Source organism: Nothobranchius furzeri, chromosome 11 (assembly GCF_043380555.1).
Source record: "Nothobranchius furzeri strain GRZ-AD chromosome 11, NfurGRZ-RIMD1, whole genome shotgun sequence".
NCBI lineage: Eukaryota > Metazoa > Chordata > Actinopteri > Cyprinodontiformes > Nothobranchiidae > Nothobranchius > Nothobranchius furzeri.
Genome location: NC_091751.1, coordinates 57353439 through 57370865, shown reverse-complemented (window position 1 = coordinate 57370865; position 17427 = coordinate 57353439). Strand labels below are relative to the sequence as shown.

General features: G+C 39.8%; 1 protein-coding gene across 1 annotated transcript in view; it reads left to right on the top strand.

Moving 5' to 3' along the window:
- Positions 1–17427, top strand: part of epha4b (eph receptor A4b) — a 110621-nt gene that overhangs the window by 6188 nt on the left and 87006 nt on the right. The window contains exon 2 of the mRNA XM_054739118.2: positions 16387–16451. Within this exon, the coding sequence (XP_054595093.1) occupies positions 16387–16451 (65 nt within the window). The remainder of the gene's footprint in view (positions 1–16386; positions 16452–17427) is intronic.

Sequence of the window (17427 nt, the reverse complement as noted above, 5' to 3'; positions counted from 1 at the left end):
CCACTGCTTCAAAACCAGCTGCATCTAGATGTTTGTCGAGATAGGGACAGCTGTCATCCCTTGGAGCCATGTGTGTGTGTGTGTGTGTGTCTGTTATGAGGGGTTCTCTGCTCATGTGACTTGCCTAGGGTCTCCTGCTAGGGTTCAGCCAGACATGCTGGATGTAGTTGTTTGCTTGGGGTGTGTTCTCTTACTGATCTGCTGCGGTGCTGCAATAACAACACCCACAAACCGATTTTCTATTAGGGTCATTTTCTCTCCACCTGCCAGCGTTTTGTGTTTTTCTTCATCTGATCACTTGCTTTTTTTTGTTGCAAATGAATCATCAGCTTAGTCTAGACTACTGTTTGACCTTCATCTGGGCTTCAGTTTTTCTAGAGGAGCTGTAAATCCAAAGGAGGATCAATACATGTTCCTTTCTTCTGCACAAAACTGTACATACAGACTCCAGCTAAATTTTTTAATGTGATATTTAGGTTCTAAAATGTCTGAAAGTTGACAAGACCAAGGCCTATCAACACATTTCAGCTGTTTGGACACAATGACGTGTACAATCAGAATCAAGATGTAGCATTTAAACCCAAGAACACTCAACCAGCTACCGAGCACGGTGGAGATAGGATCATAATGTGGTGCATTTTCAACTTTACCTGAAATCATCATCAGTGACATGGCAGAAACTTGGACTCAACTATGTGTTCTAACAGTGCAATCACCCCAACCTTCATCAAAACTGGTTTGTGATTGGAGAAATCAGGTTGGCATGAAGCTTCTGGATTGGTCTTCACAGTCCTGTGTCCTGACGTCAGTGCTAATAATATGTGGAAAAAATACAAAAAGCAGAAATCCAAAGTTTTTTTTTCTCAGAGGGCACCATAGAGGTGGAGAAGTGGGGGAGGGGTGTATTGCACCTTTAAGGGCCTCTCCCCACCTGCTTCTGATGTACGCATCTCGCAACGCTTCTCGTTTGTGAACACGCACCTCTTACCAGGTAACTGAGCTAATCTGCAAAAGACAGTGGTTAAAAATTAAGTCAGTAGCTTTTTGATGGCTATAAAGTACAATTTAATACATCCTCCAACCACATGGTATGTATTTATTTTAGATTATATTTATGAGTTTTACCTTGTAAGGATAGAAGAAAAATTCATGGTAATTTCAAAATTGTGCACCCAGTTTTTGTTTTTGAAACTGATTGTAAAAGTACGTTATACATTTGTTACGCTCTGCATGCCTTTGGGAGTGTACACTCTATATGGATGATTATATGGATGACCTATCTAGGGTTTACCCCATCTGTCACCTATGTGACCTCTGGTGATAGGCATCAGCACCCTGAACATCAGCAAGTGTGTTAGGCAAAAGAATGACTCCTGGTGCAAAACTGTTTCCTAACAATAATAATTCACATCTAACAAGAACAACTGCATTAAATCAAATACTGTTTTTATTTTGCACTTTAAGTATAAATTACAGATACAATTCTCAGAACACAGTTTATATCAGGTAATTTGTGTGCTTTGTGTCAGACCACTAATGAGTCACAAACCCAACCAGCGTTTAAGCAGGCTCAGTAAAAGTTAATTGAATTTTATTTGTTTGGCAGAATCAGCAGTTACCCTCAGTGATCTGCTCCTGTCTGACAGTTATGTAAATAATCGTATGCTCCTGTGATACCCCGGTCTTGATTGATTTTAATTCTCATAAATTAGTCCAAGCCAAAGTGAGATTTAATTATCTGCCTGAGGAAGTGTGAGAGATCAACATAACACAGAGAACGGGTCGTAGGAAGGCTGAGGCGAATCGAAATAGATTTACAATTTGAATTTAATTTAAATGATAATATTCTTCATTTGAAAATATGTATTTGATTCTGCTTCAACAACATTTTTTTATTAACCATGAAAACACCAAGTTGTTGCTTCTGGAAAATCACAATTAAGCCACATTTGATGTTTGTAAAGAAATGTGAGAAAATCAGTTTCTAAATGAACTCATTCAGCCGCATTATATGTATAAATATTAAAAAATGATTATATCCCTGACATTTTTCTTGAAATGCACCCTTTTGGGGAGTTGTTTTCTTTGCAGCACATTTCACTGAAACCAGATGAAACAACATAATGCACACACACTGAAACAAATCTCAAACTCAGATTTAGTCTTCAACCATCTAGGAAGTGAGATAAAAACTGGCTTGCCCATGAAAGAAACCAAAAAAGCAGAAGTCACCAGAGATATGCAGACCATTCTGTGACATACAGCTTCAGTAAAGAAAGGGATGAGGGTGCAGATGGAGGGATAGAAGTGGAGGACTGATTGAGAGCCTCTGGTGGTTTGTGGATGAGTGGAGAGAGGACTGATGAAAAGACAGCGAGTGATGCTGTCTTGGTAGGATGCCCATTTATTCCTAAAGTTCAGAGCTCAAGTCCTCACACTCCTTCATCCTGCTCTCCATCCGCTCATTTGTTGCCCTGACAACCCTCTCACCAGCTGAACTGCACTTTTACTGGAGTAGAGGCAGGCAGGGCTCCGTGTGTGTGTGTGTGTGTGTGTGTGTGTGTGTGTGTGTGTGTTTGTTTGTGTGTGTGTCAAGGGACTGTACTGACATTTTTAGAATGTGTGTCTACTTCTTCAGTTGCTCTGTTCTCCTATGTGTTGCTGATGGGATGTGTCATATGCAAACAAAACTGTGACCATTTTTAGCTTGATTAAAGGTGTGGTTTACTTGTTTATTCAATACATTTGCAGTGTACTCTGTTAATCAATGCCTTATGAGTCATCAAAAAGCTTTGATGCTCCTGTTCTGAGATGCAGAAGTTTGCTGATGCAGAGGTGCAGAGGTGTGCTGAAAGCAGCAGGATTACTCCTTATTATTAATTATATGCACACACTTCGCTTCTGATTGGCAACCAGAATGTGTTCAGCCATGTTGCAAAGTCACTATCAGCAAGACACTCACCATTTTCTCTCTTCGCTGCAAAATAAATTTTTGTGGGTGGGTGCAAGCCAAGATGGGCAAAGCCATAAATACTAATTCACACTGTGACATAGATATGTGAGGATTTTCAAATCCAAGCATTTCCCTGTCTATTTTCTATCAGAAGCTAAAACGGGAGATATGTGTAGGAGACTATTTTCATGTTCAGCCTGCATGAAAAACTCAGAATGACTGATTATAATCAATAATAATTTAAAAAAAGTTTTTTCAGTCATCCACACCTTTAAAATCCTTAAAATCCTGACAACATCCACCCCAGGGCTGTGAGATGTTGTCACCTATAAAAGTTGGGAAATTCAATTGTGCTGCTTTAATTAAACACAAAGTTTGAAAGTTTTATTTTTTTTAATGTATTTGATGACTAATACCTGGCAGAATAATGGTGGAGGGGGTTTGTTCTTTCCTAGCCAATCACTAGAGACCAGCTCACTGCTCTCCATCAACTGCTGTCACGGTGTTTGTCCCACTGATTGGATAATCGTTTGTCCTTCTGAGGTATTCACTGTAAAATGTTATCAGAGCAAACCATGATCGTGTCAGTTTGACTAAAGACTAAAATATCTGGACTTAGACAAGATATTTTAGTGAGTGGCTCACAGTGATGGGAATACTGCCATTTAAAATAATGGTGTTACTTAAAATTTTTTTTTTCCAGTAACGAGTAACTGTCTTCTTTTATCATAACGCCGTTTTTGTCACTGATAAGAAAATGTGTGCGTTAGTAATTCAGCAGCGCGGCATGTTGAAGCTGTCATCAGCTGATTGGGAGCTAAAGAAGCAGATGTTTTCATCCAAGTGCATCACGGCCCGTGAAGAACGAGGAAGACGTGATGAATAGTCTATGGCCGCAGACCCGCAGATTCGCTGCTGCAGGTGAGAATCTGCAGTTGTGCCCTTCTTGGCGTGACAGCGGGGCGTCCGCTCACCTGCTGACCACTCAGACGTCACAATCTTCTACCTTCCTAGATCATTCAACTGTAACCAGTTTCTGATCATTCCTTTAGTCCCGCTGTAATACTGATTACATTACAGTCTCAAACATCATGGAGCTCAGGTGTTATTAGAACTACCTGTGTGTCTTTACCACCCAGCTTCAGTTCTTCTGTGTTTGGGTCTGACCCAAGTTAGTAAATTGAAGTCCACCATCAGATTTGTGCCTCTTCTAGTGTCATTTTAAAGGATTTATTTTTCAAATTTATTTCACCATTACTAGATTACCAGCAACATAAATGCTACTAAAACACACACTTATGTGAAGCTGGAACAATTAGAATACTGTACAAAATTACATTTATTTCAGTAATTTAACTAGACTGAGAGGCCATTTAAAGGCTCAGGAACCTTTACAGGTGTTTCTATTTGCAATTATAAATTTTAGCTGATTTGGGTCTTGTTAAATATCACACAGTGACAATTTAATAGTCTAGATTCATGCAGTGTGACTGTTTGTAGCTCCTCCTGTTAAAGTAGCTTTCCGGAGTTTTCTACTTTCAGAAATTATGTATGGTTTTTCAGAAATCTGTAAAAGTGATTATCTTATTGTGTTCTGTGATATAATGTAAGCAATAGGTATTTATTTACTTATTTGCCAAGCACGCCCCCTGCCCCGCAGAGCTCTGTGCAATAGGAAACTAAGCGCCGACCAGAACTGACCAATAGCGTTAGACTACCGCTTAGATGCTTCAAATTTAAGGAATACCTCGGCTGATGCAGAGTTGGTGAACTTTTCACGGACAAGAAAGTCTCTAAAATATAAATATATGAAAATGCAGCATGACATGAGAATAAATACTTCAGATATTTATTTTTCTTGGTAGTTAGTTACTTTTATAATCTTGTAACTCTGTACGTAACTGAGTAACTTTTTTGACAAAGTAATCAGTAACTGTAAGTAATTACTTTTAAAAAGTAGTGCTCCCAACACTGGTGACTCATGAACGAGAGCTATGAGTCAATCTGCACTTATCTGCATTTTCTTTTGACTCAAAAACAATATTTATTGAAGGTTTTAATAAAAGATGGACAATATAGTTTCCTTTAATAACGTTATGTGAAAATTCTCTTATTCATAAAAATGTTTAGAAATGATCTGATGAAAATGATAAACACAGTTGTGTGTGGACATTTGTCTTCACATAACTAACATTTAAAACGAGCTTTGATTTAATTTGAATGTTTCTAATCATAACAAACTGATTGTGTTGTTGGGTTTGTTAGTGACGATCTGAGCAATGGGAGTGTGAATAAATGAAGTGAATTATTTAATTGAGATATGACTGTTTGGAATATTTTGTATTGTTTAGATGAATTTGTTAGATTTATTTTCTGAGCAGTGTTTTTTTTGTCTGACTAGACTGTATAGGAATGCATAATATGTCAAAAATCTGTTGTCATCTCAGTATCAGTGTGTGCAGCATCGAAACAGCACAAGATGGCAATAAATCTCAAAGGACATGCCAATAATACATTAGCCAATGAGATGGAACCCCATTGCCCTAAATGCTCACTAGTGATCAGATAGCGGCCGATTGAAGAAATAGACGAAATTAGAAAAATTTGGGTTTATTGCAACTGATGTTCCCATCACACCATGTAGTGTGCATTGCCTCATAATCATGGTGGGATTGGGGTTTGAGTGATCCAAAAGCACCGGATGCTATGATGTCTGTGGCAGGTACTGAAGGCCTGTGCTGAGCAGCTCTGTGGGATTCTGCAGCACCTCTTCAACCTCAGCCTGGCCCAGGAGAAGGTTCCAGTCCAGTGGAAGACATCCTGCCTTGTTCCAGTTCCAAAGAAAACTCGCCCATCAGTCAATGACGACTACAGACCGGTTGCCCTGGCATCCCACATCATGAAGGACCTGGAGAGACTCCTGTTAGCCTACCTGAATAAGCAAACCAGGACATGTCAGGACCCGCTGCAGTTTGCTTATCGCCATGGAGATGGAGTTGAAGATGCCATCATCCAGCTGCTTCAACCAATCTACTGTCATCTGGACAAAGCAGGCAGCACAGTGAGGGTCATGTTCTTTGATTTCTCCAGTGCATTTAACACAATCCAGCCTGATGTACTTTGCCAGAAACTCCAGAAGACACAGGTGGGGGCCTCAGCTATCGCCTGGATTAAATACTACCTGACAAACAGACTACAGTTTGTGAGGCTGAAGAACTGCACATCAAACCAGGCGATCAGTAACATTGGAGCACCACAGGGGACTGTACTCTCACCATTCCTTTTCACCCTGTACACCTCAGACTTCCAGTACAAATCAGAGACCTGTCATCTACAGAAATACTCAGATGACTCTGCAGTTGTCGGGTGTATCAGAGATGGACAGGAAGCTGAGTATAGCGAGCTGGTGGAGCGCTTTGTGCCATGGTGTGGAAACAATCATCTGACCTTGAACGTGAACAAAACAAAGGAGATGATTTTAGACTTCAGAAGAAACAGGGTGGAGTCAAACACTGTTTCCATCATGGGAGAAGAAGTGGAGGTGGTTGAGGAATACAAATACCTTGGAGTTCACCTGGACAACAGACTGGACTGGAGAAAGAACAGCGAAGCCGTTTACAAGAAGGAACACAGCAGACTGCACTTCTCGAGGACGTGCAGGTCCTTCAACGTCTGTAGCAAGATGCTGCAGATCTTCTACAAGTCTGTTGTTGAGAGTGTAATCTCTTCAGCCATCGTCTGTTGGGGTAGTAGCATCAGAAGCAGGGACCTGAAAAGGCTCAACAGCCTAATAAAAAAGGCTGGTTCTGTTCTGGGGACGACTGTGGAACCGCTGGAGGAGACAACGCAAAGAAGGATTCTCCAGGGAATCAAGAAAATTATGGACAACCCTGAGCATTCTCTTCACAAGACTGTCCGACAACGGAAGAGTGTCTTCAGTCAGAGGCTTCTTCAGTTTCGCTGCAACACTGACCGCTACTGGAGATCCTTCCTGCCAACAGCCATTGTAATATACAACAACGCTGATGACTTGATTATTATTATTATGAGCTACTACAGCAATCAATTTCCCTCTGGGATTAATAAAGAATTTTTGAATTGAATTGAATTGAATTGAATTTTGCTGCTCATAGGGACTCTCATAACAGACTGGTGCTGAGTGGAGGAGCAGACAAACCTTGACTCTGAAGTTCTGGTGATGTCTTTGCTTAGCAGTGTTGCCAGATCCAAAATCCCACAATATCGTACAAAGAGGCCTAAATTATAGTTTTTCAGTACAAATTATCGTACATTATAAATTTGATAACAACGTTCTATAAACAACTTCTCACTCCAATATAATATAACAAAGAAGGTGTTTTATATTGCCCTGTTTAAATAAACATCTTTAAAACCAGTAATATAATGCTTATAAATGTGCAGTGTGTCGGCACCACTCCTCCCTTTGCGGGATTCTTGAGAACGGTGATTTCTGATACCATCTGGATGTTGCAGCAACGACAGAAAGCCTTGGTTTCATTCCCCGTAACAGGTGCAAGCCATCCTTTGAAAATAGGGTCCAACTCCCACGCAGGACGATAAACTTGTGTCCGGTGTTGCTTTGCTTTACCTTCATTTGTCCCTTCTCTGGTTTTTCTTTTAAGATTAGAAGCCATTGTCTCGTCGGTCTGTCCTCCTAGATTAGACTTAACTCGGTGCGCTCGCGGGCAAACAGCAAAAACCAGCGGGCCACTGCCACATTATATAACCTTACAGTTTCTCGCGAGAGTAGGCCCTATCGATGTGATTGGGCTATTTATTGTACAGATCCAGAGTCAGTTTTTGTAATAGACACAATAGCATATACCTGTAAGCACTGAGGTGAAATCTGACTACAGAACAGTTTAAAATTATGTAACTGACTTGGGAAAGCCACAGCAAAAGACGGTGTTACTAGATGCAATGTGAAATTATCGTACACTTGAGGATTTTTGAAACTATTGATCGTACATTGTACAGAGCCCAAAATTATGGTACAAATACGATAATTATCGTACATCTGGCAACACTGTTGCTCAGACATGTTATCCTAGGCATTCACTTTGAGGCTGGCTCATCGGCAAACATTGGACACATGGGACAAACTTTACGAGGACCCACCAGCAGCAGAAAGACCAGTAAAGGACTGGTGCTTTGTGGATTTAATCAGAGGCAGAAATCTTGGTGGTCCAATCCCTGGTTTTGAAACTGTCTTTAGAGATTCACAGGTGGAGGAGCTAGAAAACCATTCAGTTGCAAATTTGCAACGCCTGCCTCCAGAGGGTTAAAATAAAGCTAGAACTTGATGAGTGGATTTTGGACTACATGGATGCTGAAATTTGAGGCAAAACTATAATTTTACTAATTGACGTTGATTCCAACCCTTAGAGTAAAGATAAAAAACCCTAAAATTATCTTTGTCAACACATTGGTAGGACTTGCTGGAAATAAGATGAGGTGTTTAGAGCAGAGTTGCTGCTCCTCCACATAGAAAGGAGCCAACTGAGGTGTTTATATAGCCTAGAAATCTAGACCAGCTGTTGCAGCAGCAAAAACATTTTGCTGCAAGTCGGTCTAGCCATGCTCCATTGGCCTGAGCTGTTTTGCGTCTGGCCAATCACAGCGCTGCACTTTTGGTGTGGCGGGGTTAACTATAGAGCTACAATGGAGAAAAGCACCAAAGACGGAGTTGCTCAGGAACAGTGCTCATTTGAAACAGTTTTGGCATCAACTTTGGACTATTTAGACTTGGGCTTTTCTTTGAAACATGAACAGGTAGAGGTACTTAGCTTCTTCTATGGTGTATGGCGAACTGCCCTGTTGACTGACATCTGTAGCAATGAAACTGTCACATTGTCCATTGCTTTGATTGGTCCTAACACTGTCCAATTGTATGTGGAGGCAGTTGGAAATACAACCACAGACTGGGTTCTGTCTATAGGTCGTGGCCAGACAATAAATTTACATATAGAGGAAGGCTTGCCAGGGTAATGGTCATCTTGGAACGATGCCTTTAATTGGAGGTGTTTTAGACATTTCCCAATAAACTGAGGCCTTCAGATTAGAAGGTCTACGAGTCACTTGCTTTTAGCACCCCCTAGTGTCTGTTTGTAGATCCAAAAGCAAAACTTATGTCCTTGCTGTGCGTTTGTCTTTTTAACATCTTTATCTAACAGCTGAAATGTTGCACCATCCTTCTTCTCTTTAGAGGCTGATGATGGATACATGAATGGATTAGAAAATATCTGTACACGTTTTAAGTTCATGTAACTCGTTCCAAGTTTGATTACAGCCAATTAAAGCATAAGTGGTGTATTTTAATGGAGTGTGAACTGTAAATTTCTGTCAGTGTGTAAACATATGATGCGTATTTGTTTGATTTATTCAGGCCTATTGAGTAAGTTTTGGCTATCTGAACTCCAGTGGTGTTGTGGTTTATTGTTTGTTTTTTATTGTTGTGGAAACAGGATGAAGTTGAAAATGAGGAAACGAAATATGAGAAGAACCCCAACCGAATGTTTCTGTAAAACACCTCTTGCTCTGCTGGGGTTTACCATTCACAAAATGATCAGCGTCTCATTTACATTTCCCTTAATTTTCCTGTTAGCAGAAGATTTTCTCTACAGCACCTTGATTACTAGAAATAGTGATTTGCATTTTCTCACAGAGCGAACACTGCTTTTTATTGAACAGGGAACAGTTTTCTACTGAGAAGCAAACACACGAAAACATCATGAATTTAGCATCAAATGTTTCATTTCTTCATGTCTTCATGTGCAGGTTAAAGAGATCTGATGAACTCATTATGTAGTCACATTGCTCACTGTTCAGCCTGTGTGGTGGTCTTATTTAGCGGTCTTTGTCTGTGTGTGTGTGTGTGTGTGTGTGTGTGTGTGTGTGTGTGTGTGTGTGTGTGTGTGTGTGAGTGTGTGTGAGTGTGTAAGCATCCTGGCCTCTTTGTGAGCCAGTCTAGCTGTTGGCAGCTCTGTTTGATTGCTGGCACGTGGATCGCAGCTTCTCATGGCCAGCTGAGGAGGTGGATGGCATCCAGAGAGAAAGAGTGGCAGAGAAACAAAAGAGAAAGGGAGAAAAAAAAAGAAAGGAAAACACAAACACTTCAGAGTTTTCTATACTTTACAGTTTGTGAAAAATTCTAAACCATTTTTTCAGGAATTTATGACTTAAAGGAATTCCAAGCCCACCCCCACTTCCTTCTCCTCCTCTTCTGCTCTCAGAATGTAAACCTCACAGTTTGGAGCTGAAAATCGATAAGACAGCTTGTCTCTCTGTTACCAAACAGCCCTCACAGTAATCAGGTCACATGTGTGTGGATCTGACGAAAGCCTGGGAAAATGAAGGTGTTTATCTGACCTTCCAATACATTTTTATTTCCACGCTGTCCCAAAGTGACAGCTTTTGGAAAGGGCTCCAGCATGGGTGTAATGTGTCTTGTTTAGCTCCTCAACTGCTCTGAAATTGGACATGTTTAGGTCTGAATCTGTACGTTTCTTTAGCAGAGGGTCATTGGTTTCAACACGAGTGACTGAACGTTGAACTTTATGTTTTTATAATGGACTGAAGCAGAGTTAGATTTCACACACATCCATTTTAAACTGTTCTCTGAAGAAAAACACACAAAAAAGCTTGATATCTTTTAAAGATTCAAGGTCCAATAATTCAAGTGTGCAATTAGGCTCGATTAGCAAAACAAACAAAAAATAATAAAAAGACATTAAAGAGCAAGTTCAGTTGAATTCAAGTCTATTTATATAGCGCCAAATCACGACAAGAGTCGTCTCAAGGCACTTCACATAGTAAACATCCCAATACAGGTCAGTTCGTTAAGCCAATCAGTAAAACGTTTCCTATATAAGGAACCCAGCAGATTGCATCGAGTCACTGACTAGTGTCAGTGACTTTACAGCAAGTTCACTGAGAAACCGTTTTTACTTGTTATTTTCTAAACATGATAGGTCACTCCTAGTTTCACATGCAGGCTGAACATGAAAACGGTCTTCTACCCCTATTTCCTGCAACAAAGCCACACAGATCTGCGTCACAGTAGGGGTAGACCGGCATATCGGTCGGCTGATATTTCCCTTGTTCTCGTAAATCTGCATCAGCCGATATTTGTTCTTAGTAGAGCCAATTTAAAGTCAGGCACATCCTCGAGCAGCCCAGTGCTGCTGCAAATTTTACTGTATTTTTACGTTGACTTATAACATATGCATTATAAATACTCTAAATGAACTTTATCTAGGTGTAACTGTAACACTGAGCAGACCACAAACAGTTGGTTAAAATCATCCCGATTCAGCATCAGAAATTTTAACAGTACACATTGACCATGTCTCCTACAAATTGACATTGATATCAGCAATAGAAAAACCAGTATCGGTCCACCTCTACCTCACATTATAAATTTTAGTGATGGGACTTATTGATGTTTGAAGGGAGCCATTCAGTCGCGATCCATTAAAAGGCTAGCACTTTGAACATTTGAACGGCTTTTGAGGTCTCCTCTCCCGCGCCGTCTACTTCTTCTACTAAATTTTCAGACAAACTTCGTTCTTGAAATCCCACCTCTTGATGACTTAAAGATGCCAAAAAGGAAATGCATGGTTCACTGCAAGGACTCAATTTTCATTGTTCACATTAAAGAACTGTTCAAAAATTTCAATTCGTGCGTGAACGCCACATCATAAACTAGCATTCATGAATCCACCAATCGTTGCTTGTGACGGTGGAAGGCTGTTGTTGACTTAGCATCCAAATTAGAGCAGAGTGTCTCAGTTTGGAGAAGCTAACAGGTGGCATTAGCAACTTCACAACATAGCAGAATGTTCCTACTACTATTACTCCTAAACTTTATTTATATAGCACCTTCACATGGCCCAAGGACCAAACAAAGCACTGCACAACAGACATTAACATAAACAAATAAAAACATATAAAACCGTTTAAAAACCAACAAAAACATGTAGATAAAATCTAGGTTCTGACTTGTGTTCCTTGAGGAGATAAAACATAGTGTTGCAGAATGAACGGAGGTGGTGGAAAAGTTGCATTGCTGTTAATCAGTCAGAGGAGAGTTGTCTGGATATCGCACGCATGCACGCACACACACACACACACACACACACACACACACACACACACACACACACACACACACACACACACACACACACACACACACACACTCACACACACACACACACACACACACACACACACACAGGTAATATGCATAATGTCTGTGTCAGCAGACAGGAAACCATAGCTCATACATTAGTGATGAGCTAAGTCATTGATTACATGTAATGACAATAGGTGTGGGGAAAGGAGAAAAGTGTTGATGTGTAACTTTATGTAGTGTGTGTGTTTTCCCAGCAGGCTGCAAAATGGGTCTGGAATATGTAATGTCCTCCACAACCCTTTAGCTCCGTAGATGTTCATAAGACATGCAATTAGACCAAACCCAGAGGTAAAATTCTGCAAACTTAGAGAGGTAGATCGTTTTACCTTCATTTACTCAGTTGTGTCCTTTAGATTTTTGTTTGCATGCAAACGTGAAATTAAAATGAAGCTTAAGAAAATCACTTTTGCATGTTGAATTACTGCATAGTTACATGATTAAACAGTAAAATAAGATTGTAATGAAAAATAAAATTGAGCTATTGTTAATTTTTACATTTTCCTAATTTCTATAAAATCCTTTTAAAGGGTTTCAGAGCTCAACAACATTCTGAACCTTGTAATTGAGGTTTTGTCAGATGATGCTGTGCTTAAATCAAATCAGAGTTTAGTTACAGATCACGAACCCAGTGGTGCTTTCAACTCGGCTGCAATGAAAATGAGTAATAATTCTTTGATTTTCTGTCAAATAGATCTTTGTTTTCTTAGAACTTCCTTGTAGAAAAGAAAATATGTGAATAAGCTGGCAGAAGTCAGACTGCAATACCTATAATCATAACATAGAAAACCAGTAATTAGCAACTCTTGTCTAGAAGATCTTATCCCATAAAGTGATAAATAAGTCAGTTAATCTCAGAAGTTTAGGTCGAACACTGTCACATAAACTAAACCTAAAAGCATTTACTAAAAAAAAATTAAGTCAAGTTGACCTAATTTACTAAATACATCTAGAAGAGATGCTGCTGATTTAAGTTTTGTGCATCAAATTCCAAACAAATGTCAGAAGTCATCTAGATGGTTTAGAAATACAAACCTGCATTCTGCTCCAAACTATCCGAATGTTAATTACACTTTTTCTTTTCCACCAGAAAAAAAACAAGTTTCTTTGAGAAGGTTTAGCATAGCTGCATACCGTCATGTGACCTGTTCAGATACCTTACTTTCCTCAAGATTTAAGAAAAAACCTATTTGTGCAGCATACTTATTACATCATAAAATGCCTCAGTGTGGAGATAAATATTAATGAGTCAGTGACTCATTGTGATGATGGCAAAATTGCCAAAATAATGCAAAGCAAAAAGAAAACTACGGCGCAAAAAAGTGCTAATGTATTATTATGAGCTTTACTTAAAAATTAAATTAAAACATTTTTAAAATGAATTTTTTTCATTTTATTTTGTTTTTATAATTAATCACAAGGTTCTGCTAAAATATTATTATTAAGTAAAAAAAACAATGAAATAATTTAAATTTTATGGTGTTGGTGTGTACCAGTCCATAAAAAACTGTTCATTCATGTGTTCATTTCCCTTTTTCATAAACAAATGGTTGAAGCAAATATTTAGGATAATGATACACATTAGAAGCTTTTAAAAGCCAATCACTGAGAAACTGTTTTTTACTTGTTATTTATGAAATATGATCATCACTTAGAGTTTTGCATGCAGGCTAAACCTGAAAACAGTCTTTAACCAATATTTTCTGCATTAGTCACCGAGAAAAAATAGATGGGGAAATGCTTGGATTAAGAAAGTCTGTTAATTCTACGTTACATTGAAAATTAGAATATGTGGACTCCCCCATCTTGGCTCTGTTGTTGATTTAGGGTTAGGATTAGCATCCGGGAGGGAGCAGAGTGCGTCTTGGCTAGTGTTAGCTAACCGTTAGCATTAGCAGCTCCCCACCATGGCAAAACTCCTTCAGGCTTGAGTTATTTGTGCAGATAAAACATCAGTGTTGCAAAGCAAAAAGTGAGTGTTAGAATCACATTGCTGTTAGCCACCCTAAATATATTAGTTAAAGACTGAAATAAATAAAAAAATGTTAATTCTACTTATTTTATTTAATTCACAAATGGAACTTTCAATGAAATTCAATTCAAGTTTATTTATATAGCGCCAAATCATGACAAGAATCGTCTCAAGGCACTTCACATGCCAGGAACCCAATTATAATGTGTAGAACTTGCCTAAAAATACTGGTTCAGCACTGCCAGATTAAATATTTCATTTAATTAACAAATAGAACTATTGTACATGTTGGCCTAAATATCGGTTTACAGTTCCAGCTTTCCAATTTAATTAGTTACATTTACAGACACACTTACATTTTCAGCGTGTCTAAAAAAATCTTGAGCAACAGTGAAGGCCAGTTCAATTCAGCTTTTGTAAAACAGAAATAAGCTTTTTATATTGCTTTTGGTTGAATCCATTTTTATTTATACTTATGTTGCATTGTGCAGCAGTATAGCTCAGAAGGTAAAGCAGGTGGAAGGTTGCAGGATCGATCCCAGCTGTGACATATGTGTCCAATTTATATGATTATTTTCTTGCTTAGAAAATTGGGTAATATTTACTAATAAGAGTCAGTTAGATTTAACCCAATTCCTTTAGGTATTTCTTAACTTTGAATATAAGATGCTATTTTAAATCATATTTGTATAAATTAGTTTCTCAATTTTATTGGGTAATTTCAGCCGGCCAATCAGTCCGCAGTGTTGCCTCGGTCCCAGTCTGACCGCTGGGGAGAAGGTCTGAGAAAAAGAGTCGCCTCGGCACCAAAAACGCAACTCTGACCTGTGTGTGAAACCAAACACCGGTGCCGGTCAATACCTTTTGGGGCCATGCCGACGCTAATGTTTAAGCGCCGTGATTAGCTACGTTTAAAACAAACCTTTATAAAATGCTCATTTCAGTGCTGTTGCAGGATTGTTTCTTGGAAGGGAGCCCATGGGTGTTTTTCTACTGGATTCCAGAATCATATATTATCATTATGTTCCATTTTTCTATGCCTTTCAAAAGCCCGCAGACTGAGAAAAAACAGTCTAAGGAGACTTTAGTTCCTGAAAATACACTCATGGACTCGAGGTCTGCTCTGACCTTTAGCTGCACAGCACCTCTCCTCCGCTGCTTCTGTCTCATCCCTCTCATTTAATCTGCCTCCCTCTCAGCTGGACTCCACTGTGCAGGGGCTCTCTCCCCTTTATTATACCATGGGCATGATTATCTTGGTGAAAGTTTTTTTTTTCCTCAAACCCTGCTTTGTGTGCACAGACACACACAGATATGAGCCGTTACACGCGTGTACACACACTTAGACCACCGCAGCATGGCAGCCCACCCCGGTGTCACGGTGTCAGCTCAGAGTCGGGTCGACATGATAAACAGCATGACAAATAATAAAATAAAGAGAGTCAAGGAGCTTTTTAGAGGTGACGTTTCTAGTTTTAAAGCAGCCACTTTTGATTTTCTTCATCTGAATGGTTAGCCTCATTAGCATTCAGAGCAAAGGTTTACTAACCATGTATTCCAGGTAGCTGCTGTGTTAATGTAATCCTTTAATTGATGCGGTTTGTTTAAACACCTCGCACGTCTGATCAGGGGCCTGAGGAAAAATAAAAAAACAAGTAAAGCCACAATGTGTGTGAAGGAGAGCAGCAGCAGCCTCTGCAGATGGATGCTGATTAAATATTGATGGTCAGCAGTGACGAAGGCTTGATTAGGACCTGAGCAACCCCCCCCCCCCCCCCCACACACACACACACACAGTGAACAACCTTTTCTCCACTACGAGTTTTCATTACGCCTTCAGCTCGTCACCCAGGCAGTTTCTCTGACCACACACTCAAAACTCCAGCATCATTCTCCTTTTACAAATGAAAATGCGTTTAAGGTCTCGAGTATTTAGCAGCAAAAGTCTGTTATTGTGATGTTTCACTCCCTGGCTTGTGTTGATCGCCCACCAGCTGCACCATAAACACAATGACTCTGAAGATAAAATTACTTTCAAACTCTGCGTGGAACTCCACAGCAAACACAGCCATTTGTCACACACAAAGGCATTTTGAGGAGTATTTTAAAGCTTTATAATAGCACACAGTGTTATGTAAGCTTTGTGAGACATAAGGAAAACACATTTTGTCTAAAAAAATGATATGTTTGCTCAAAGAAAATGGTGCACAAGAGTATTAAAGTTTGCTCTCTCTCCTTTTGTTGCAGTTACTCTCTTGGACTCCATGTCAGCACTGGCCGACCTCGGCTGGGAGGCTTATCCTAACGAAGGGGTGGGTATCTGCATTACACACACACTCGCAGACACACATACAAACAAACATCCTCGTCTCTGTGCTGGAGCTGGCACTGAAAGTAAAACTTAGCTCACAGCGAGCAGGTTGTGTTTCCATCCTGGAAACAGGATTCTTAAGCATTTCCCACTAAGTCTGGGAGTCTGCAGTGGGAATTTACAAATTATTTCTGCTTTGCTGAAAGTGAGATGGCTCTGGAGCCTCAATTAGTTACGGTTTTGGGTTTTTGGGTTGGAGTGAAGGGATATGATGTGTGTGTGTGTGTGTGTGTGTGTGTGTGTGTGTGTGTGTGTGTGTGTGTGTGTGTGTGTGTGTGTGTGTGTGTGTGTGTGTGTATGGGGTGTAAATATTCTTATGTAAGTGGAGATGGCGTACACCAGTGTCTGCTGTTTGCATGTGTACATGCAGCGAGTTGAGGGTGTTGCATAACTAGCCTTTTTTCCAGGTACAGGGATCAAGGGGAGTCTGGAGCGCAGTCACCATGAATCAGAAAATGACAGCTGAGAAGTGTAGAGAGGAAGAGGCGATGCTCAACAGAGCGGGATCTGTATGTCGCTGTAGTGTCGGAGCCGTTGAACGGCGCTGAATTAATTCTATTTCCTCTTGAGTCACACTTCTTTCTCTCTTCCTCCTCAACTATTCAGCATCAGTGTGTTAAATTGCAGGATGCCACACGCAGTTTCACGTGTCGGCAGCTGAAGTGACACGAGTTGAGCGGGGTTGTTTTCTCAAGCGATGGAGTGTATCAAGTTCACCCAAATGAAATGCTCTGTTAGTTTGGTCGTTGCTGATGGATGCTTGTGTGAGTTTATTTTTTTATTTTTTTTACTGAGGTCCCTAAAAGGACATAATGTGTTCCATCTGTGTGTAGAAAATGTGTTTTAATTCTGCTAATCTGACTTTATAAGTTAGGTTCATTACAAAAATACGACTCAAGTGAAGATCACAGGGTTTA